General features: G+C 55.5%; 1 protein-coding gene across 2 annotated transcripts; it reads right to left on the bottom strand.

Annotated features, from left to right (window-relative positions):
- Positions 1-9,630: 9,630 nt before the first annotated feature.
- Positions 9,631-15,798, bottom strand: PRF1 (perforin 1). 2 transcript variants are annotated; one of them, XM_081268645.1, is made up of 4 exons: positions 15,658-15,742; positions 14,290-14,520; positions 13,527-14,072; positions 9,631-12,378 (listed from the first exon to the last, which is right to left on the bottom strand). In XM_081268645.1, exons 3-4 carry the CDS (start codon positions 14,066-14,068, stop codon positions 11,250-11,252), a joined length of 1,671 nt encoding a protein of 556 aa, XP_081124771.1. In that variant the 5' UTR covers positions 14,069-14,072; positions 14,290-14,520; positions 15,658-15,742; the 3' UTR covers positions 9,631-11,249. The 2 variants fall into 2 exon arrangements, with proteins under 2 accessions (XP_081124771.1, XP_081124772.1); XM_081268646.1 differs by lacking the exon at positions 14,290-14,520 and having other exon boundaries at positions 15,658-15,798.
- Between the last annotated feature and the right edge of the window lie 942 nt (positions 15,799-16,740).

Here is a 16,740-nt window from a genome sequence, read left to right on the forward strand (position 1 = left end):
AAAAGGGCCAGGGATGTGGCTCAGTGGTTAAGCGCCCCTGGTTTCAATCCCCAGTGCCAAGGGGAAGAAATTAAATCTGTCCAAGTCAAGTCCTGACGTTATGTTCAGATACTTGACACAGGATGATGGGAATCGGCTACTGTCTCGCAGTCGGCTCCCTGCAGCACCTACCTAGAGCTCAGATAAGGAGCCCCGTGATCACTCCTGGCCTTCGAGCCAACCCATTTGCATGGTTTGTTTAATAAACAAATTTGCATGGTCAAAATGGTCTGCAAAGGGCTTGGAAGCCTCTTGGGTTCTTAAGAGAGCTGAGTGGTTCCTGGCCGTCTCGTCTGACTGGTGGTTGGTTCTGCAAACCTTGGTTTGGTTTGGTTTGGTTTTCCAAATCATAAGCAGATGTGCGTGCCGTCGGCCGGCCTGGCTTACACACAGGCCCGTCTCTCCTCTGTCCAGCTTGCTCTGTCAGCAGTGGGAAGGGGCACCCAGCCTGCTGGACACCTTCCGCAGGGGCATTCCCGGGTGGCCTCTAACCGCTGGCTGCTCTTAGCAGCCAGGTTGGGGCAGGGGAGGCTGTGGGAAAGAAGGGAGGGGCCTCTGGTCCAGTCTGCATGGCCGGAGCGAGATGCCCTCCTGGATGGGATCCGAGTTGGAGTGAGCTCTACTCTGTCCCTGTGTAATATGTCCAGACAACTCTACTTCCCTGGGCATCCAAAAAGAACCACAACAACACTCTCCTGTCACCGAGCAGTCAGAGTGACAGAGAAGGAGGGCCAGCCTGCCAAAAATGGTGGTGACATTTCCTTTAGGCTCTCTGGAATTCCCAGGTCCACCTGGCCACCTCCTGTGGCCCAGAAGAGGGCACGGGAACTGGGTGCCCCAGCTCTGGCCCCGGGAGAGCTGTGGGCTGCACACTGTGGGGAGGGGTCACTTCCCAACGCCTGAAGCAGGGGGGCCAGGAACCTCCCAGGCGGAGGGAAGGGCGGAGGGAAGGGAGGAACAGCTCCCTGACCTGGCTACAGGAAGGAGAGTCATCTAGGGTCCCTGGGCCCAACCTCAGTCCTGCAGCATGGGGGCCAATGCTAAGGGAAGACCGAAGGGCACTGTGGACTGGGGCAGGCTGCAGACGTACTCAGTGCCGTTGGCCACAAGACACCACGATTTCACATCCCTCTTCTCTCAGCAACTAAATAGCTGAGGGACTTTGGGCAAGTGATCAGACCTGAGCCTCGGTTTCCTCATCTGTAAAATGGGGCTCTCGGGAAACTCAGATGAGATAATGCATATCGACGCAGGTCCAGTCCCACGGCCGGCACTTAAGCAAAGGGAGATAAAGGTAAAAACAAACAGAACACCACCGGAAGCCCCTTCCCCACCTTGATGACGCGGAGGATGAGTCTTGGGGACAGGGACCTCAGAGCAAGTCCTGCTTCCCCAAAACACCAGCTCCCTAAGCTGTGGGACGGTTTCCAGGGACCGGGGGAAGAGTTGGCCTTTCTGGGTGGTGGAGAGCGGCTGCTCGGTCTGCAAAGGGAAGCCCCCTAAGGTGAGGAGGCTGGAGCCCAGAGCGTTCCCTCAGCCCGGGGCAGCTCTTCTTGGCTTCCTGTACCAGGAGCAGGGCTCTGGTCCCCGGGTCCGCACCCCTGTCCTCCTCCCCTCCCTCTGCTGTCCCTTCCCCTCGCACTTTCCTCAGCACCTGCACCTCCCCCAACCCTGGTCACTCTCTCCTCCGCTGTCAGTCACCTTAATTCACTTTGGATTTCCCTTTCACACCAGCTTTGTGGGGCCACTGAGGTGAACAGGCCATGGTCCCTGTTCTCTGTGAGAGTGGGGGTGGAAATACCTGTCAACATTCACTCGTTCATTTAGCAACATTTATTGAGAACCTACTATGTGAATCCTGAGGCCTCGGCTTTCCATCCTCCCTCCTGCAGGACGGGGTATAAGGGAGGGGTGGGGTGTGGCTGGGAAGGCTGGAGTGCCAGAGTGCCAGAGGACTGCACCTGTGTTCAGGTCCCGATCTGACAGGGCGATGGCGGGCACAGACAGACATGGAGAGCTTAGCTCAAAAGGTAGTGGCAGGGAACAATTTGGTGGCCTCTCAAAATTCTAAATACAGAACTGCCATATGGCCTAGCAATTTCACCCCTAGAGATATGTGTAAAAGAATTGAATGCAGGGATTGAAACAGATACTGGCCCAACAATGTTCATGACAGCATTATCCACCATAGCTCAGGGGGAAACAAGCCCAGTGTCCACCATGGGTGAATGGATGGACAAAATGTGGAGTAGACACACAGTGGAATATTACTCAGCCAAACACATGAAATTTTGATGCATTCAAGAATGCAGAGGGATCTTGGAAACATTATGCTAAGTGAAATAAGCCAGGCATGGAAGATAAATACCGCATGATTCCATTATATGGTGTATCCAGGGTTGGCAATTCACAGAGAGGAAAATAGAATAGATCACCAGGGGCTGGAGGGAAGTTTAAGGGTACACATTTTTTGTTTTGAGGATGATGAAAAATTTGGGGTCTAGATAGAGGTGAGGGCTACAGCATTGTGATTCCATTTAAGGCACTGAATTGCACACTTGGGGTAAATGTTATGCGTACTTGACATTTTTTTTTTTTCCTTTGGTGCTGGGGATTGAACCCAGGACCTTACACATGCAAGACAAACATTCTACCAACTGAGCTATATCCTCATTTTTTAAGCTTCTTTTTAAAAATATTTATTTATTTTAGTTGTAGTTGGGCACGATACCTTTATTTTGTTTATTTATTTTTATGTGGTGCTGAGGATTGAACCCAGGGCCTCACATGTGCTAGGCGAGTGCTCTACTGCTGAGCCACGACCCCAGCCCTATATTTTACATTTTTAAGAGAAGCAAGTGGCCAGGTGGCATGGGACCTTGCTCCCCCTGAGAGGTGGGGCCTCTGCAGTCACCATGCAGCATCGTTTTGAAAAAGGTCATGGAACCTACAAAGGAGAGCCCTAGGGGAGGCAGTGCAAAATGTGGTAGGGAAACTTCTGGATTCCTCCAGGGGTTGGTGGAGAAGGTCCACCACCAAGATGCCAGGGGAAGCTTCAGAATCCTGGGCGACTTCCTTTCTAGGAAGGAGAGATGTGTACCTGCTGCAGAGCACTGCTGGGAAGACTAGAGGAGGCAAGACCTAAATGGTGCTTAAAACCCTCTGACGACGCTCAAGAGACGCTGCTGGTTTGTCTCTTCTGCTGTTTGTGAGAAACAACAGGAAGTGGTGGGGACGGGGAGGAGCCAGGGCGCCCACAATTCCTGCAAATTGGAAAAGTGCTTCACAAAATGAAAACACATGGAGCCCGAACTCCCGTCTCCTGGTGGAGGGTGGACACGGGCTGCCAGGATGTCCTCACTGAATTTCTGTCTCCTGCTGGTGGCAGGACCTCGGGCAGAGATCCCAGTACCCCGTGGTGCCGATTCCTGCGAGGAGCAAGGAGAGGGAGACAAGGTGCCTCCCGGGGTCGACCTCGTTCCACGACTGCTGAGTCTCACAAGTAGGTTGGGTTTCCCAGGGGAAAATCCAGTGTCCTGCCAGCGAGATGACGTCACTGTCCTTTTAAGACGAAACAAGGAACCAGCTGTGGTGGAGATGAACTGTGAGTCCAGATGTGCTGTGGAGGCTCCACGGCAAACAAGTCTGACTCTAGCTTGCAAAACCACCGGGGTCCAGTGTGTGGCCTTTGGGAAGAGAAAGGCCAAAGGACCTGGGGCCTTCGCAGCACAGGAGGGTGGCCTGGTGCCCACCATGCCAGCGTGAAAATGGTGCAGATGCTGTCATTGGCCCTGCTCCTGAGTATGTGACAGCCAGAGAACAGGGGCTGAGGCCCTCCCACTAGAAGCCGCATGGAAACCATTCTTCCCACCCCCTCAACTTAGGGCTGGGCCCTGGGGTCTGGAGGAGCGAGCGGCTTGACGGGTTGCCAGGTGTTGAAGAAGTCGCTAGAGGTCTCTGTGCAGCTGACCCTAACCCCAACCAGCCAGGAGAATCCTGCCTGCGACCTTGGTCCCAACCACACCAGACCCTCCCCCTCCTGGCCTACCCACCTGGGCAGTGCTGTGGCCAGCTGGGCCATGGAAGGACCTCATCAGGCAGTGCAGGAGAGAGGGGAGGGCCCACTAACAGCTAGGGGTGGATCTTGCCCCCCTGGGGTCAGAACCTGCGGGGCCAAGCGGACATCAGCTCTGCCCAGAGAAAGAGGTAGCCCAGCTGGATCTGACTCCCGTCCATGACAGATTCTAATGAGAAAAAGTCAGGAGCCACAAAGGGAAGCCATCTCCTTCCACGAGAAGTTCTCATTTCTACTGTGACGGGGAAGGGGGTGGGCGGCCCCACCAGCCAAGTGGTGTGCACCCCTCTGGGACTCCTTCACAGGAGGAAAGCCAGCAGAGACCACTGCGTGGGCTGAACTCGGCCTGCTGCTCCTTCCACCCAACCCTCCTGGAGACAGGGGCAGACAGAACCCTGGAGCACCTCTAGGGCTGGAGATGTCTCGGGGCCAGAACCTTCCAAATGCAAACCCGCTACCTTAGGAGGCAATGAGTTCTCTCTAGGAGGGTCCAAGCAGAGGCTGGAAGATTCCGTGGTGGGGTTGTTCATCCACTCATTTGTCATCCACACAATATTTTTCATTCGTCAAATTTATGCCAATCAGATGGGTGCGGTGGTGCACGCCTGTAATCCCAGCGGCTTGAGAGGCTGAGGCAGGAGGATGATGAGTTTAAAGCCAGCCTCTGCAATGACAAGGTGCTAAGCAACTCAGTGAGGCCCTGTCTCTAATGAAAATACAGAATAGGGCTGGGGGTGTGGCTCAGTGGTCGAGTGCCCCTAAGTTCAATCCCCAGTACCAAAAAAAAAAAAAAAATTATGCCAATTAATTATGCTGGACTAATTGATTCAACCACACATAAGACAGAAATGGTGCTGAGAGGGAAAATGCTGGGGCCTGCAGAAGCAGGGGAAGGGGGCCATGATCTAGACCTGGCAGTCAGGGAAGGCTTCCTGGAGGAAGACATCATCAAAGGGTCAGAGTGTGAAGGGTGTGACCAAAGGAGGATACAAGTTCAGTGAGGCTGGGCTCAGTGAGGTGGAGGCGGGGTTGAGAGCCGGGGTCAACAGGTGGGGTCTGCGGCTCACATGTGGGGTTTATCCCAAGAGCCACAAGGAATCAGGAGTTTTCAGCAAAGCAATGCCGTGGTCAATGTGGGCCACCGCTGGTTTCCCCAGGGCCAGCCCTGGGTCAGGAATTCCAGGGCAAGTAGTTTCTGCAGGAGGCTATTCCAGAAAATGCCAGTAGAGGGGTGCGGAAGCTGGACAGGGATGGGCAGGGGCCAGCAACACACCTGTGGTCTAGCAGGTCATCCCTTGGGCAACTGGAGTGGAGGACTCTGGGAGCCAGGGTGGGATCTGCCCTGGAGTTAGCTCCTGGACGGGGTGGGAGCTGTGTGTTGCTATGCCAACTCTCATCAGTGGTCAGTTGGAGGTTTGGGAGGCCTAATGGGGCGAGCAGGCTATCCCAGCACATCCAGCCGAGGGGCAGGCAGGACATGCCCCAGGGGGCAGTCTCCAGGCAGCGATGGAGTTGGATGGGCCCCGAGGGGAGATGGGCAAGTGCAGGCACCCCTGGGTCGGGTGGAGGGCGGGGGCAGACAGGAGCCTGGAGATCAGGGAGCAGGCCCCAGGCAGATGAGTCCAAGCAAGCGATGTTAGTGACCTGGGCTGGAAAAGCCATGGTTATGAGGACAAGGGGACAAATAATGTAGAAGTGACAGATGTGGGGGAATGAAGAACACTACAGACAGGTTTAGAGTAATAGGAAGGCAAGAGAAGCCCCCACCTCTCAGAGATGCAGGAGCCCCTCCATCCCCAGGTTCCCCCAACCTAGACTGGCTCTGTCCACCTATCAGGGGCGTGGGCTCACTGTCCCAGCTTGTCAGCTGCTCGTCAGACACTGACACAGCCCCCAGAGACCATGAAGGTGTGTGAGGGAGAAAAAGGTACCCTGCAACCATTTAAAAAGCAAATGCTAAATTACAATTATCTTATATTAGACAAAGGTGCCAAGAACATGCTTTGGAGAAAAGATAGCCTCTTCAACAAATTGTTCTGGGAAAACCGGAAATCCATATGCAACAAAATGAAATTAAACCCCTATCTCTCATCATGCACAAAACTCAACTCAAAATGGATCAAGGACCTAGGAATTAAACCAGAGACCCTGCATCTAATAGAAGAAAAAGTAGGCCCTAATCTCCATCATGTGGGATTAGGCCCCAACTTCCTTAATAAGACTCCTATGGCACAAGAATTAAAATCAAGAATCAATAAATGGGACGGAATCAAACTAAAAAGTTTCTTCTCATCAAAAGAAACAATCTGTGAGGTGAATAGAGAGCCTACATCTTGGGAGCAAATCTTTACCCCTCACACATCAGATAGAGCACTAATCTCTAGGGTATATAAAGAACTCAAAAAGCTCAGCACCAAAAAACAAATAACCCCATCAATACATGGGCCAAGGACCTGAACAGACACTTCTCAGAAGATGATATACAATCAATCAACAAATATATGAAAAAATGTTCATCATCACTAGCACTTAGAGAAATGCAAATCAAAACCACTCTAAGATACCATCTCACTCCAGTCAGAATGGCAGCTATTTGAAGACAAACAACAATAAGTGTTGGCGAGGATGTGGGGAAAAAGGTACACTCATACATTGCTGGTGGGACTGCAAATTGGTGCAGCCAATATGGGAAGCAGTATGGAGATTCCTTGGAAAATTGGGAATGGAACCACCATTTCACCCAACTATCTCTCTCCTTGGTCTATAGCCAAAGGATTTAAAAACAGCAAAGCAACAGGGACACAGTCACATCGATGTTTATAGCAGCACAATTCACAATAGCTAAACTGTGGAGCCAACCTAGATGCCCTTCAAATGATGAATGGATTAAAAAAATGTGGCATAGATGGAGTTGGAGAAGATAATGCTAAGTGAAGTTAGCCAATCCCAAACAACCAAATGCCGAATATCTTCTCTGATATAAGGAGGCTGATTCATAGTGGGGTAGGGAGGGGGAGCACGGGAGGAATAGACGAACTCTAGATAGGGCAGAGGGGTGGGAGGGGAAGGGTGGGGTTAGAAATGATGGATGATGGTGGAATGTGATGGTCATTCTTGTCCAAAGTACATGTATGAAGACACGAATTGGTGTGAATATACTTTGTACACAACCAGAGAGATGAAAAATCGTGCTCTATATGTGTAAAAAATAAAAAAACAAACGCTGAGCTGTAGTCAATGCCACCCCAAGCCTCGGAGGTGTCCCTGACCTGTGTGCGAGTTCGTGTGTGAGATTAAAAAGAGAGGAAAGTGACTCAGCCCGAGCTCCCTCCCAGGATGTCACCTTGACTCTAGTATCTTCCTACCTGTCCTCATCCATTCCCCCATCAGATGTGGGGCTCAAGGGCACTTGCTCTGCATGATGTGCTGGTCACTGGGGGCCTAGGAACTGGCCCATGGGAGGCTCTTAGTGGCCATCTGTTGAATGATGGGACCTGGCAATGGTTCCCTCCCTTCTGTGCTCATGCCCTGGGGAGGAAGGTGCTTGGGGACAGGTAAGTGCTAGTTCTAAGGACATGGGCCCACCATGGTGGCAGGAGGACCCAGTGTAAAGGGGTGGGAGTGTTGAAGCAGCAAGGAATTAAGTCAATAAATAATAGAAAAGTCAAGTTTAAATGACAAATAATCAGTCACCAAGAATACCGACCGAGCACTCCGTCACCAGGGTGCCTGCACAGCCCGAGCCTCCAGGACAGTGTCACCAAATCCTGCCTCAGGGCTGCTCTGGTGGGGACACTGCTGAGCAGAAAGCTCTGGGCGTTGTCACCAGCGGCCCCGAAGCCCCTGGGCCAGGAACTCCTCCTGCCGCGCTCCAGCTCTGGCTTCCAGGGGCTCCATGTCAGCCTGCCTTCATGGCTGTTAGCAAGACCAGCACATCTCCCTGACTCACACCCTCAGCGAGGCTGAGGGCTTTCTCTGGCTGCTGGACCTGCTCCACCTGCTCCTTTGGTGGACCAGGAGTCTGTGGGAATGAATGCCTCCCCCAGAACCCCCTCACCAAGGACTGAGGGCAAGGGGTGTCAGTACCCCAGCTACCCTGCCCTCGTGGGGCACTCTGGGGTACGTGTTCTCCATCAGCGCCTGGAATTCCCCAGGGGGGCCCCCCCCCGCTCCAGTGGCCCCCCATGCTGAGTGGTGGGATAACGTGCCTTTGATCCGCTACCCTCCTGGCACACTTCTGCTGTCCCTCACTGTGTCTCTGCACAGATTCCTTGGTTTCAGCACCTGCTTCTGAGCACATCCCACACCTGCAGCAGAGCCTCAGACTGGTGGCCCAGCCCTGGGTCACTTCCCTCTTACAGTGGAGCTCGGGTGCAGGGAGGCAAGACTTGGGCCTTGTCAGCCTCTGTGGGAGGCGGGCTCTGCTTTCCACGGGGGCTCATGGAGTGGACTATCACTCAGGGTCCCCGTGGGCGGCCAGTGGCAGACTCCACTACAGTAATTTGCACAGGGTTTAGTTACAGAGATGGCAGTGACAGGATTAGAGGACAGTGGGAACAGAGGGGTAGTGGTGCAGCCACTAGGGGTTTGCAGCTGCAGAGCTTCCGTCACCCCTGCTGTGACAAGGGCGGGCTGAGGGCAAGTTCCTGGAACTAGGATAAAGGCCCAGCGGCCTCCCAGACTCCAGCAGGAGGCCCAAGTCCACCTGCAGAGGACACAGGGAAACAGAGACCCTGGTCTCTCCCCTCCCCCGTGTCTCCTGCCCAGGGAGGGGGCTCAGACAGGCCTGCCCCTTGGGTCGCTGCAGGGTGGGGACCTGCAGCCTAGTTATCTTTGGTTTCTCCCGTGTTTTCTGCATGGGTTTATTTTCACCAAGTGAATTCACGGGGCCGAATGGAAGGTGTCCGAGTTTTTTTTTTTTTTTTTTAAAGAGAGTGAGAGAGAAGAGAGAGAGAGAGAGAGAGAATTTTTAATATTTATTTTTAGTTCTCGGCGGACACAACATCTTTGTTTGTATGTGGTGCTGAGGATCGAACCCGGGCCGCACGCATGCCAGGCGAGCGCACTACCGCCTGAGCCACATCTCCAGCCCAAGGTGTCCGAGTTTTCAAACAAACCTGGGCTCCGGGTGTGACCAAGCGGCCCCACACCCTTGTGGGACGGAGCTGGAAATGTCCTGCTGGTCTTGAGTCGGGGCTGAGGGCTCCATCGTAGCTGCACCCCCACGACAGCAGCTCCTTGGCCTCCTCAGTCCCTTTCCCTAACCGCCCTCCTTCCCGGCCCCATCGTCCTTTCTGAAGCTGTGCTCAGAGGGACGCGCCCAGGACTCAAAGGCACCTGGTTCTTTCTGCTACTGACTTCCTCCTTGACCACCGGGCAACCCCTTCTTGCTTCCGGGCTGTGGTTTCCCGACCTGGGAGACTGAAGGGCCAGCCAGTCCACCGCAGGCCTAAGAGGAGGGAAGGGAAGAGGGTCCTCGTGGAGACCCTGAGGCCCAGGGAGCCGGGCTGGCCCAGCAGGCCCCACCCCGATTCGCGGCTCTACCTTCCCCAAGGGGTGGGGTCGACACTTCTGCTTCAGTCACAGCCCGAGTGACACTTCGAGGTCCCTCCTGTGTTCTTGTTTGTGTGTGTGGCTGTGGATGGAAACGTAGAAGGACAGTGGTTTCTACCAGGCTTCTAGGCCTTGCTCCTTCCTCCTGCCCAACCTGGGGGTTTGGGGTCACTACTTGGCTTTTGAGCTTATGGGTGCTCCACAAACCTCAGAGAGTGATTTGTCAGGAGTATCAAATAGCATGGGGAGCTCTGGCCGATCCTGAGTCCCCCGACCCTGTTCTGCCACGTCCTACCACAGCTACAGAGCTGCCCTGAACCTTGCCCCCCAACTCCATGGGCCTGTGTACTGAGGCCTATACCCTAGGCACTCCCCAAAAGGACTACTTCATTTAACATCAGACCCTGAAATCAGGTTTTCTGCACACCAAGGCCCGGAAGCCCTCAGAGACCACCCTGTTGGAGTGACTGCACTGCCCGCCTGCGTTGTGAGATTTTTCAGCCTGCGCGAACGGGCTCTGTGGGAAGCAGAGTTTTCTGAATGAACATCCCCGGCTCAGTGATGGCCTGAAAATATGGTCTCTTTGACCTGTACCACATTTGCCCACAGAGGTTTATTTTTACAAAGCGTACAAAGTGAGATTAATTGCCACAGTTAGCAATCAAATTGGAGTTTATGATTGCTTTAAAAAATGAGAAGACCTGGAAGTTTTGGGCTCACATTTCCACCTGGGAAGGTTTGGCTGGAGGAGAGCTGCAGCACGGCCCCGCCCCCACCCCACCAATAAATAAGACTCACACTTGCTAATTCACCACCGTCCTCACCTGTCCCTGTTTTCTTCCAGTTGGGAACTGAATGTCTGTGGCCACTTATCACTAAGTTCATGCTGCTTTTTCTCAAGCCAGAGGGTTACAAGGAAAGTAAAATATTTCGAGTCTCCACATTTCCAGCAAAAGCAGAAAAGCAGTTTACATGACCTGCCTGCCCATTTCATATGGGTTGCTGATGTAGAATTTTGGCTCTAGAGGTGGTTTTGTCCCCATTGTCTCCTCTGCCACAACACCACCATCACGGTCACCGTCATATATATCCTATCTATTGGCCTCACGTGTGCAGTGAGCTAAGTCGTGGCGGTCCTTGCTTTGTCTTAGAGATAAAGCAGGGAGACAAAGAGCAAAGGTGTGGTGGTGCACGCTTGTAATCCCAGTGTCTTGGGAGGCCGAGGCAGGAGGATCCCAAGTTTGAGGCCAGCCTTGGCAACTTAGCAAGACCCTGAGCAAGTTTGCAAGACCCTGTCTCAAAATGAAAAAGGACTTGGGATGCAGCTCAGCAGCAAAGTGCCCCTGAGTTCAATCACCAGTACCAAAAAGTAAAAAATAAATGGCTGCAAGGAGGGTTTTGAAAGATGAGCTCTAAGCAGCCCGTGGGACAGTCTGCTAACTTTTTGCCCGACCCCTGCCGGAGCTATAGTCTGTGCAGCAGTGACTGCCAGGCTTGGAATGTTGGAGGGCTGGGACAGTTGGGCCAGGGACCTCGGGGTTGACCTGTAAACTCAGCCACCTCAATGATAAAGCCTGAGCCCTCACCACACGGCCCCGCTGCGGTTCCCTGGAGGCTCTCCCAGAAGCCCCTGGGGGGCATAATCCAGGCAGGTTCCCCCAGCCAGGTGGGGCAAGCATCTGGCCTGGTAGAGGAATTGCAGGTGACCGTGATTCATGTGGCACTGCCCCTCGTGGGAGCCAGACCTTAGAGACCGGTCACAGGAGCCAAGGAGGTCATCATCCCAGCCGTTGTCTGCATCCCAAACCTGCACCCTCAGGGGGCCCCCTGTGGTCAGAAGCACATCCCCAAAGTCCAGCCGAGTCATCCATCTGGGGTTGTTATTGTTCCATACAGTGCCGGTCCTCAGCTCCTGGCCACCAAAGAAGACCTTCACATAGGCGTCTGTAGCACTACCATAGTCTCCCCACAGATTCCACGCTTGGATGATGGTCACCTCCAGCTGTGCCAGGCCCCTCTGGCGTGGACAGCAGTCTTGGTTGGTGACTGCTGAGCCGTGGCACACACACTGGCACGGGTCATGGGGACTTTTCTGTTGCCCAGGCGGGCAGGGCCGGCTGCAGTCCCTCCAGCGTGCCTTGCCCATCAGGTACTTGCTCACAGCCTGCCTCAGCGCCTCCCGTCGCGGGTCCTGGCCATCCACCAGGAAGTGCAGGGGCTCCAGGCTGTAGTCCACCAGGCCGGGGCTGCTGATCAGCGAAGCCACCCAGGCTGAGTACTGCTCGGGCCCAGCCTGGTTCCCGAATAGCAGGTCGCGCAAGGAGGCGTGGCGGCCGCCGACCACCTCGGAGTGGCGCTCGTGGTAGGTCTGGTGGAAGGAGGTTATCATCTTGTGCCGCTGCTTCTTCTCCTCGCAGGCCTTGAACTCGGATGAGGACTCGGCATGGCCACCAATGCTCACCTGGGCCTCCACAGCTAGGCAGTCCCCCACCTCATCGGCCGTGAGCCCATCCAAGGCCAGGGCACAGGTGCGCAGGGCCGTGAGGGCTGAGACGCGGCCACCCAGCTCCACGGACCGGATGAAGTGGGTGCCGTAGTTGTGGATGAGCCTGAGGTAATCAGGCTCGGTGGAGGTGTTGAGGTGGGGGGGCAGGTCCCCAAGTGCCCTCTTGAAATCAGGGTGCAGTGGGGGTTTGTGCACCACGTGGAAACTGTGGGGAGAGAGAAACATCAGGTGAGCCCGAGGGTGGGTAGTGGTTTCCCCACTCAATAACTCCTTCAAGACCTCCCAAGTTCAAGTGTGAGTGGGACCAACCAGGACGTGAACTCAGTGCCCTTGGCTCCAATGCCAAAGCTCTGGGCACTATCGCTCCTTGGTGATGAGCTACGTGACATAGGTCTTGCCTCATTAAATGAAGCATTGTATTTTCTGGTTATAAAAGCATGGATGGTCTCTACCTCGCTTTTTTATTGTTGTTTTTGGTACCGGGGATTAAACTCAGGGCCACTCGACCACTGAGTCACCTCCCCAGCCCTAATATGTATTTTATTTAGAGACAGGGTCTCACTAAGTTGCTTAGTGCTGCGCTGTTGCTGAGGCTGGCTTTGAACTCACAATCCTCCTGCCTCAGCCTCCCGAGCTGCTGGGATCACAGGTGTGCACCACCGTGCCCGGCTCCCATCTTGCTTTTGAACCTTCACTCATCCGTTCCTCTGGCTCAGGCTCATGTGCCTGGGCTCCCAACTGCTCTGGCCATGCAGGCAGGAGGTGCTCTGCCTCACTGTGGAGCACTCATGGCCCGGGAAATCAGAGGAGTGACTCGGGTGGCCATTTCTTGGTGTGGGACTTGTGTCCCAGGCTCCCTGTTCTATGGGGGCTGGAGTATTGACAGCTGTTGCTTAGTAGGGTCGCCCTGACACATGAGCCAGGTGTGAATATTGGTTAAATGGATAAATGAGGCCCAGATCAGATGCCCAAGATTACACAGCAATAAGGAGGGAGGACCCAGCCAGGTCTCTGGTCTCTGTCCCTATCCAGGTAGGACCTCATGGGAGGCTGACAGTGCCCAGGAAGGAGGTGGGTGGGCTCTCAGCACACCTCCCTGGTACCACGTTAGGGCATCAGGCACAGTCTTGCTCACTTTCCCTCTGCCTGGGCTCTCAGTGGCCCTCCTAGATTTGGGCCCTCCTGGATGGGAAGAGGCCCAGGGGCTGTCACCTGAAGCCTGAGAACCAGGTCTCTGGTTTCCTCCTGGTGGGAGAGCCCCCGAGTCCCCATCCTGCAATTCCAGAGCTCCTAGATGGAACTCAGGGTTTCCCCGTCCTCGTCCACATCACCTGCACCACCCCTGGCCCTCACCTGTAGAGGCGACACTCCACCGTGTCCGTGCTGAAGCTGTACTGGTCCTGGTGGGTCTTTTGGGCTGCGAAGTCCGCTGCCTTGGAGTGCGAGCCGGCCACAGACATGTGCACGTTGCTGCTGGGCTCGGGGGGAGTCACGTCCAGCCCCACCCGCCAGTCATTGTTGATGCTGGAGGCCGCCTCCCGGGCCACCTCCTCGGTGGAGCTGATTTTGGCCTTGGCTACTTGGCGCCTGCAGCTGGAGCCCTGCCCACGCCAGTGGGTGAGCGCCAGGGGCAGACGCTGCAGGGCGCCCTTCTGCAGGGGGTTTTTACAGAGGGTGCAGGTGCCGTCGGGCCGCAGGAACCTGTGTGTGTCCACGGGGAAGGAGCCGGAGCGGCGGAGGCTGGTCACGTCCACACCTTCCCCAGCCAACAACGCACCAGGCACGGGGTCATGGTTTTGCTTGCACTCTGATCGCGCAGCTGTGTAGCAGGAGGCTGGGGCAGGTCGGGGCAGCAACAGGAGGAGAATGCCTCGGAAGAGAAGTTGGGTGCCCATGGAGCTGTGGGAACAGGGAGCTTTGAGCTCTGGGACCCCGGGCAGAGGGAGGGAGGGTAGCTGTGTTCTCTGCCCACCAGTGGGGATTACTGGAAGGGCAGGGATTCTCCTAAATGACTGAATGCTGGAGCTGCGTCAGTTCTACAGCTCTGTGCAGACAGGCCCAGGGAGTGTGTCTGCCCAGCCCGGCATCCAGCAGGGCTCCTTTGCTAGGAACTTACTAAGGCCTCCCTAATGGGAATCTGGATGGATGTCTTTGTCCCTAGGACACAACTGCTGCTGGTGAGGACGGGGCTCTGGTCTCAGAAGAGGGAACAGTAGCTGGAAGCCTGAGGACCTGCCAAGTCTGGATTCCGGAGGAGATTCCTTTTGGGCTCTGGAACTGCTGGCCCTCTTCCACCTGATTCTCACTCTGTGTCTCCAGCTCTCATCCCCGTCTCTCCCACCGAGTCCTTAACAGAACCGGGAAAGAAATGAGGCCATGCATGCCCTTGCACTCCCCATTTTCCCTTCGGGGTCTCTCTCCGAGCCTCACTGGAGAGGCATGATGTGCCATGCTGTGGGGGCGGGGGTAGACGGGGAAACGGATGGGGGCTGTGTGTGCCCACGCCCTTGGCTCTGATGGGGGAGGGGCCTTGGGTTTGCTATGCACACCCTTCCTGGTGCCCGGGTCTCCCCTTCGGCATTCCCCACCAAGCTCCTGGACGTCTGGCAGAGACCTACTTGTTGTCTACATTGGCTGGAAGTTTCTCCCTCCTTCTGAGATGGCTTGGTGCCTACCTATGATTGGGAATCTCCTCTCTCTCTCTCTCTCTCTCTCTCTCTCTCTCTCTCTGTACTGGGGATTGCACACAGGGCACTTAACCACTGAGCCACGTCCCCAGCCCTTTTTTATATTTTATATAGTGACAGGGTCTCACTGAGTTGCTTAGGGCCTCGCTAAGTTGCTGAGGCTGGCTTTGAACACACGATCCTCCTGCCTCAGCCTCCTGAGCTGCTGGGATGACAGGTGTGCACCACCACACCTGGCTGGAATCTCCTCTCTCTCCCCCTGTGACCTGAGCTGCTCAGGGGTCTTTTCTCTCTGGTGCCTTCAGGGACATCAGTTTCTGAGAAAAGGGGGTCATGGAGGACAGGAATGTCCCTTACATGGAGCCTTCCATGCCCAACCCAAAGAGGTGACTTGAAGGTGGAATTCCAGGACCATGCAGGGCTCAGGGGGTGCAGAGGGGAGCTTCCCAAGTCCCCCCAGGTACCCCGCTCAGGGGACCAGCAGGCTTCTGTCGTGACCCTAACCCGGATCTCGGTCTCCACCCGGGCTTGTCCTCTTGGCCACTTTTTTTCAGAAGCTCTAGTTGTTGCTTGAGGGGCTCTTGGAGACCATGAGTGCGACTCCATAATGAGGAAACTGAGGCCAGAGTGGGTCCAAGGCTGCCCAGGGAGGCAGTGAGGGCAGGCCGGGCCCTCTGAGGCCCAGAGCTCGTATCTCACGGGTCAGGGCACTTCCTGCTCCCCAGGCTCTTCCCTGAGAGCAGCAGCCGTTCCCTCCCACCCAGGACCCCCAGCCTTTACCCCTGCCCCCGCCCTACCTGGAGTCCTGCGAGAAACTGCCGCGGGGCCGCCGCCGTACTCCCCGCTGGAGTCTCCTGAAATAGTGGCGTCAGCCCCCCAGGCAGGCTTGCCCCAGCCACGTCACATCACTTCAGCTTCCTGTCCCACCTCCAGCTGTGGCCACAGGTCCCCCAGCACCCACCCTGTCATCACCCCCTCATCCGGCCCTGCTGACAGCCCGCAGGAAGCAAGCTGAGAGGCCAGAGGCTCATCTGCCACAAAAGCCTGGGCCGCAGGACCCGGGGAGGTACCACAGGGCTCTGTGCTCAACGCTAAGTGAGCCCTGCCCCTTCTGACCTGCGTCAGATGTGCCTCGGGCCTCCGTGAAGAAGAGGCGAGTCAATCCGTGTCAAGTGCTTAGAACTGTGCCTGGGCCTCAGAAGGTGTCCGTATATGTGACTGTCCCCTCCTCTTGGAGCAGTGAGGAGAAAAGGCGTCCAAAGCTGGTGTCCACTTCCTGCCCACCCCTTCATGCCAGCCCTGTCCTGGGCCCAGCAGGCACTGCTGAGAGATCCGAGGGGGAAGGCTGGGGCCCCGCTCCTCCACTTTCTGCCCTGCCTGAGGTCAGGGCGGGGGAGGTTTCCATGGGGCAAGTGACTCACAGGTCACCTTCTGGGGGGCCAAAGCACACTGATTCTGAGGTGGGACAGGGGTGAGTGTGGGGGGTCAGTTCTCAGTACTTCCAACTGTGTATGTGACAGGAAAAAATAGCCACAAGCCTCAGACCACGTGTGACACCGTGTGTCATGGGTCACGTCTTAGGGTTCATCCCTTGACTCTCTGTCTCCCCTGCATCCCAGCTCTGACGGGAACAGGGGCTCACACTGCCTTCTCGGAACTGGCCCCATCCTCTCCCCTTTTTCTCCCAGAGATTGCGGCTTCCTGACCCCCTCCAGCTCCGGCCTGTGGCCTGGCTCAGACACCAGGGCTGGGAGGAGTTTCATTTCCGACATCTGAGGAGGGGCGCAGGAACGCACATGAAAACCCTGCAAAAATCTATAGGAAACGAAAGCGAGGCTCGAAACAGGCTCTAATCCCAGCTTCATGGGCAACTTGCTGTG

Source organism: Spermophilus citellus, assembly GCF_964194105.1.
Source record: "Spermophilus citellus genome assembly, chromosome: 15".
Lineage (NCBI taxonomy): Eukaryota > Metazoa > Chordata > Mammalia > Rodentia > Sciuridae > Spermophilus > Spermophilus citellus.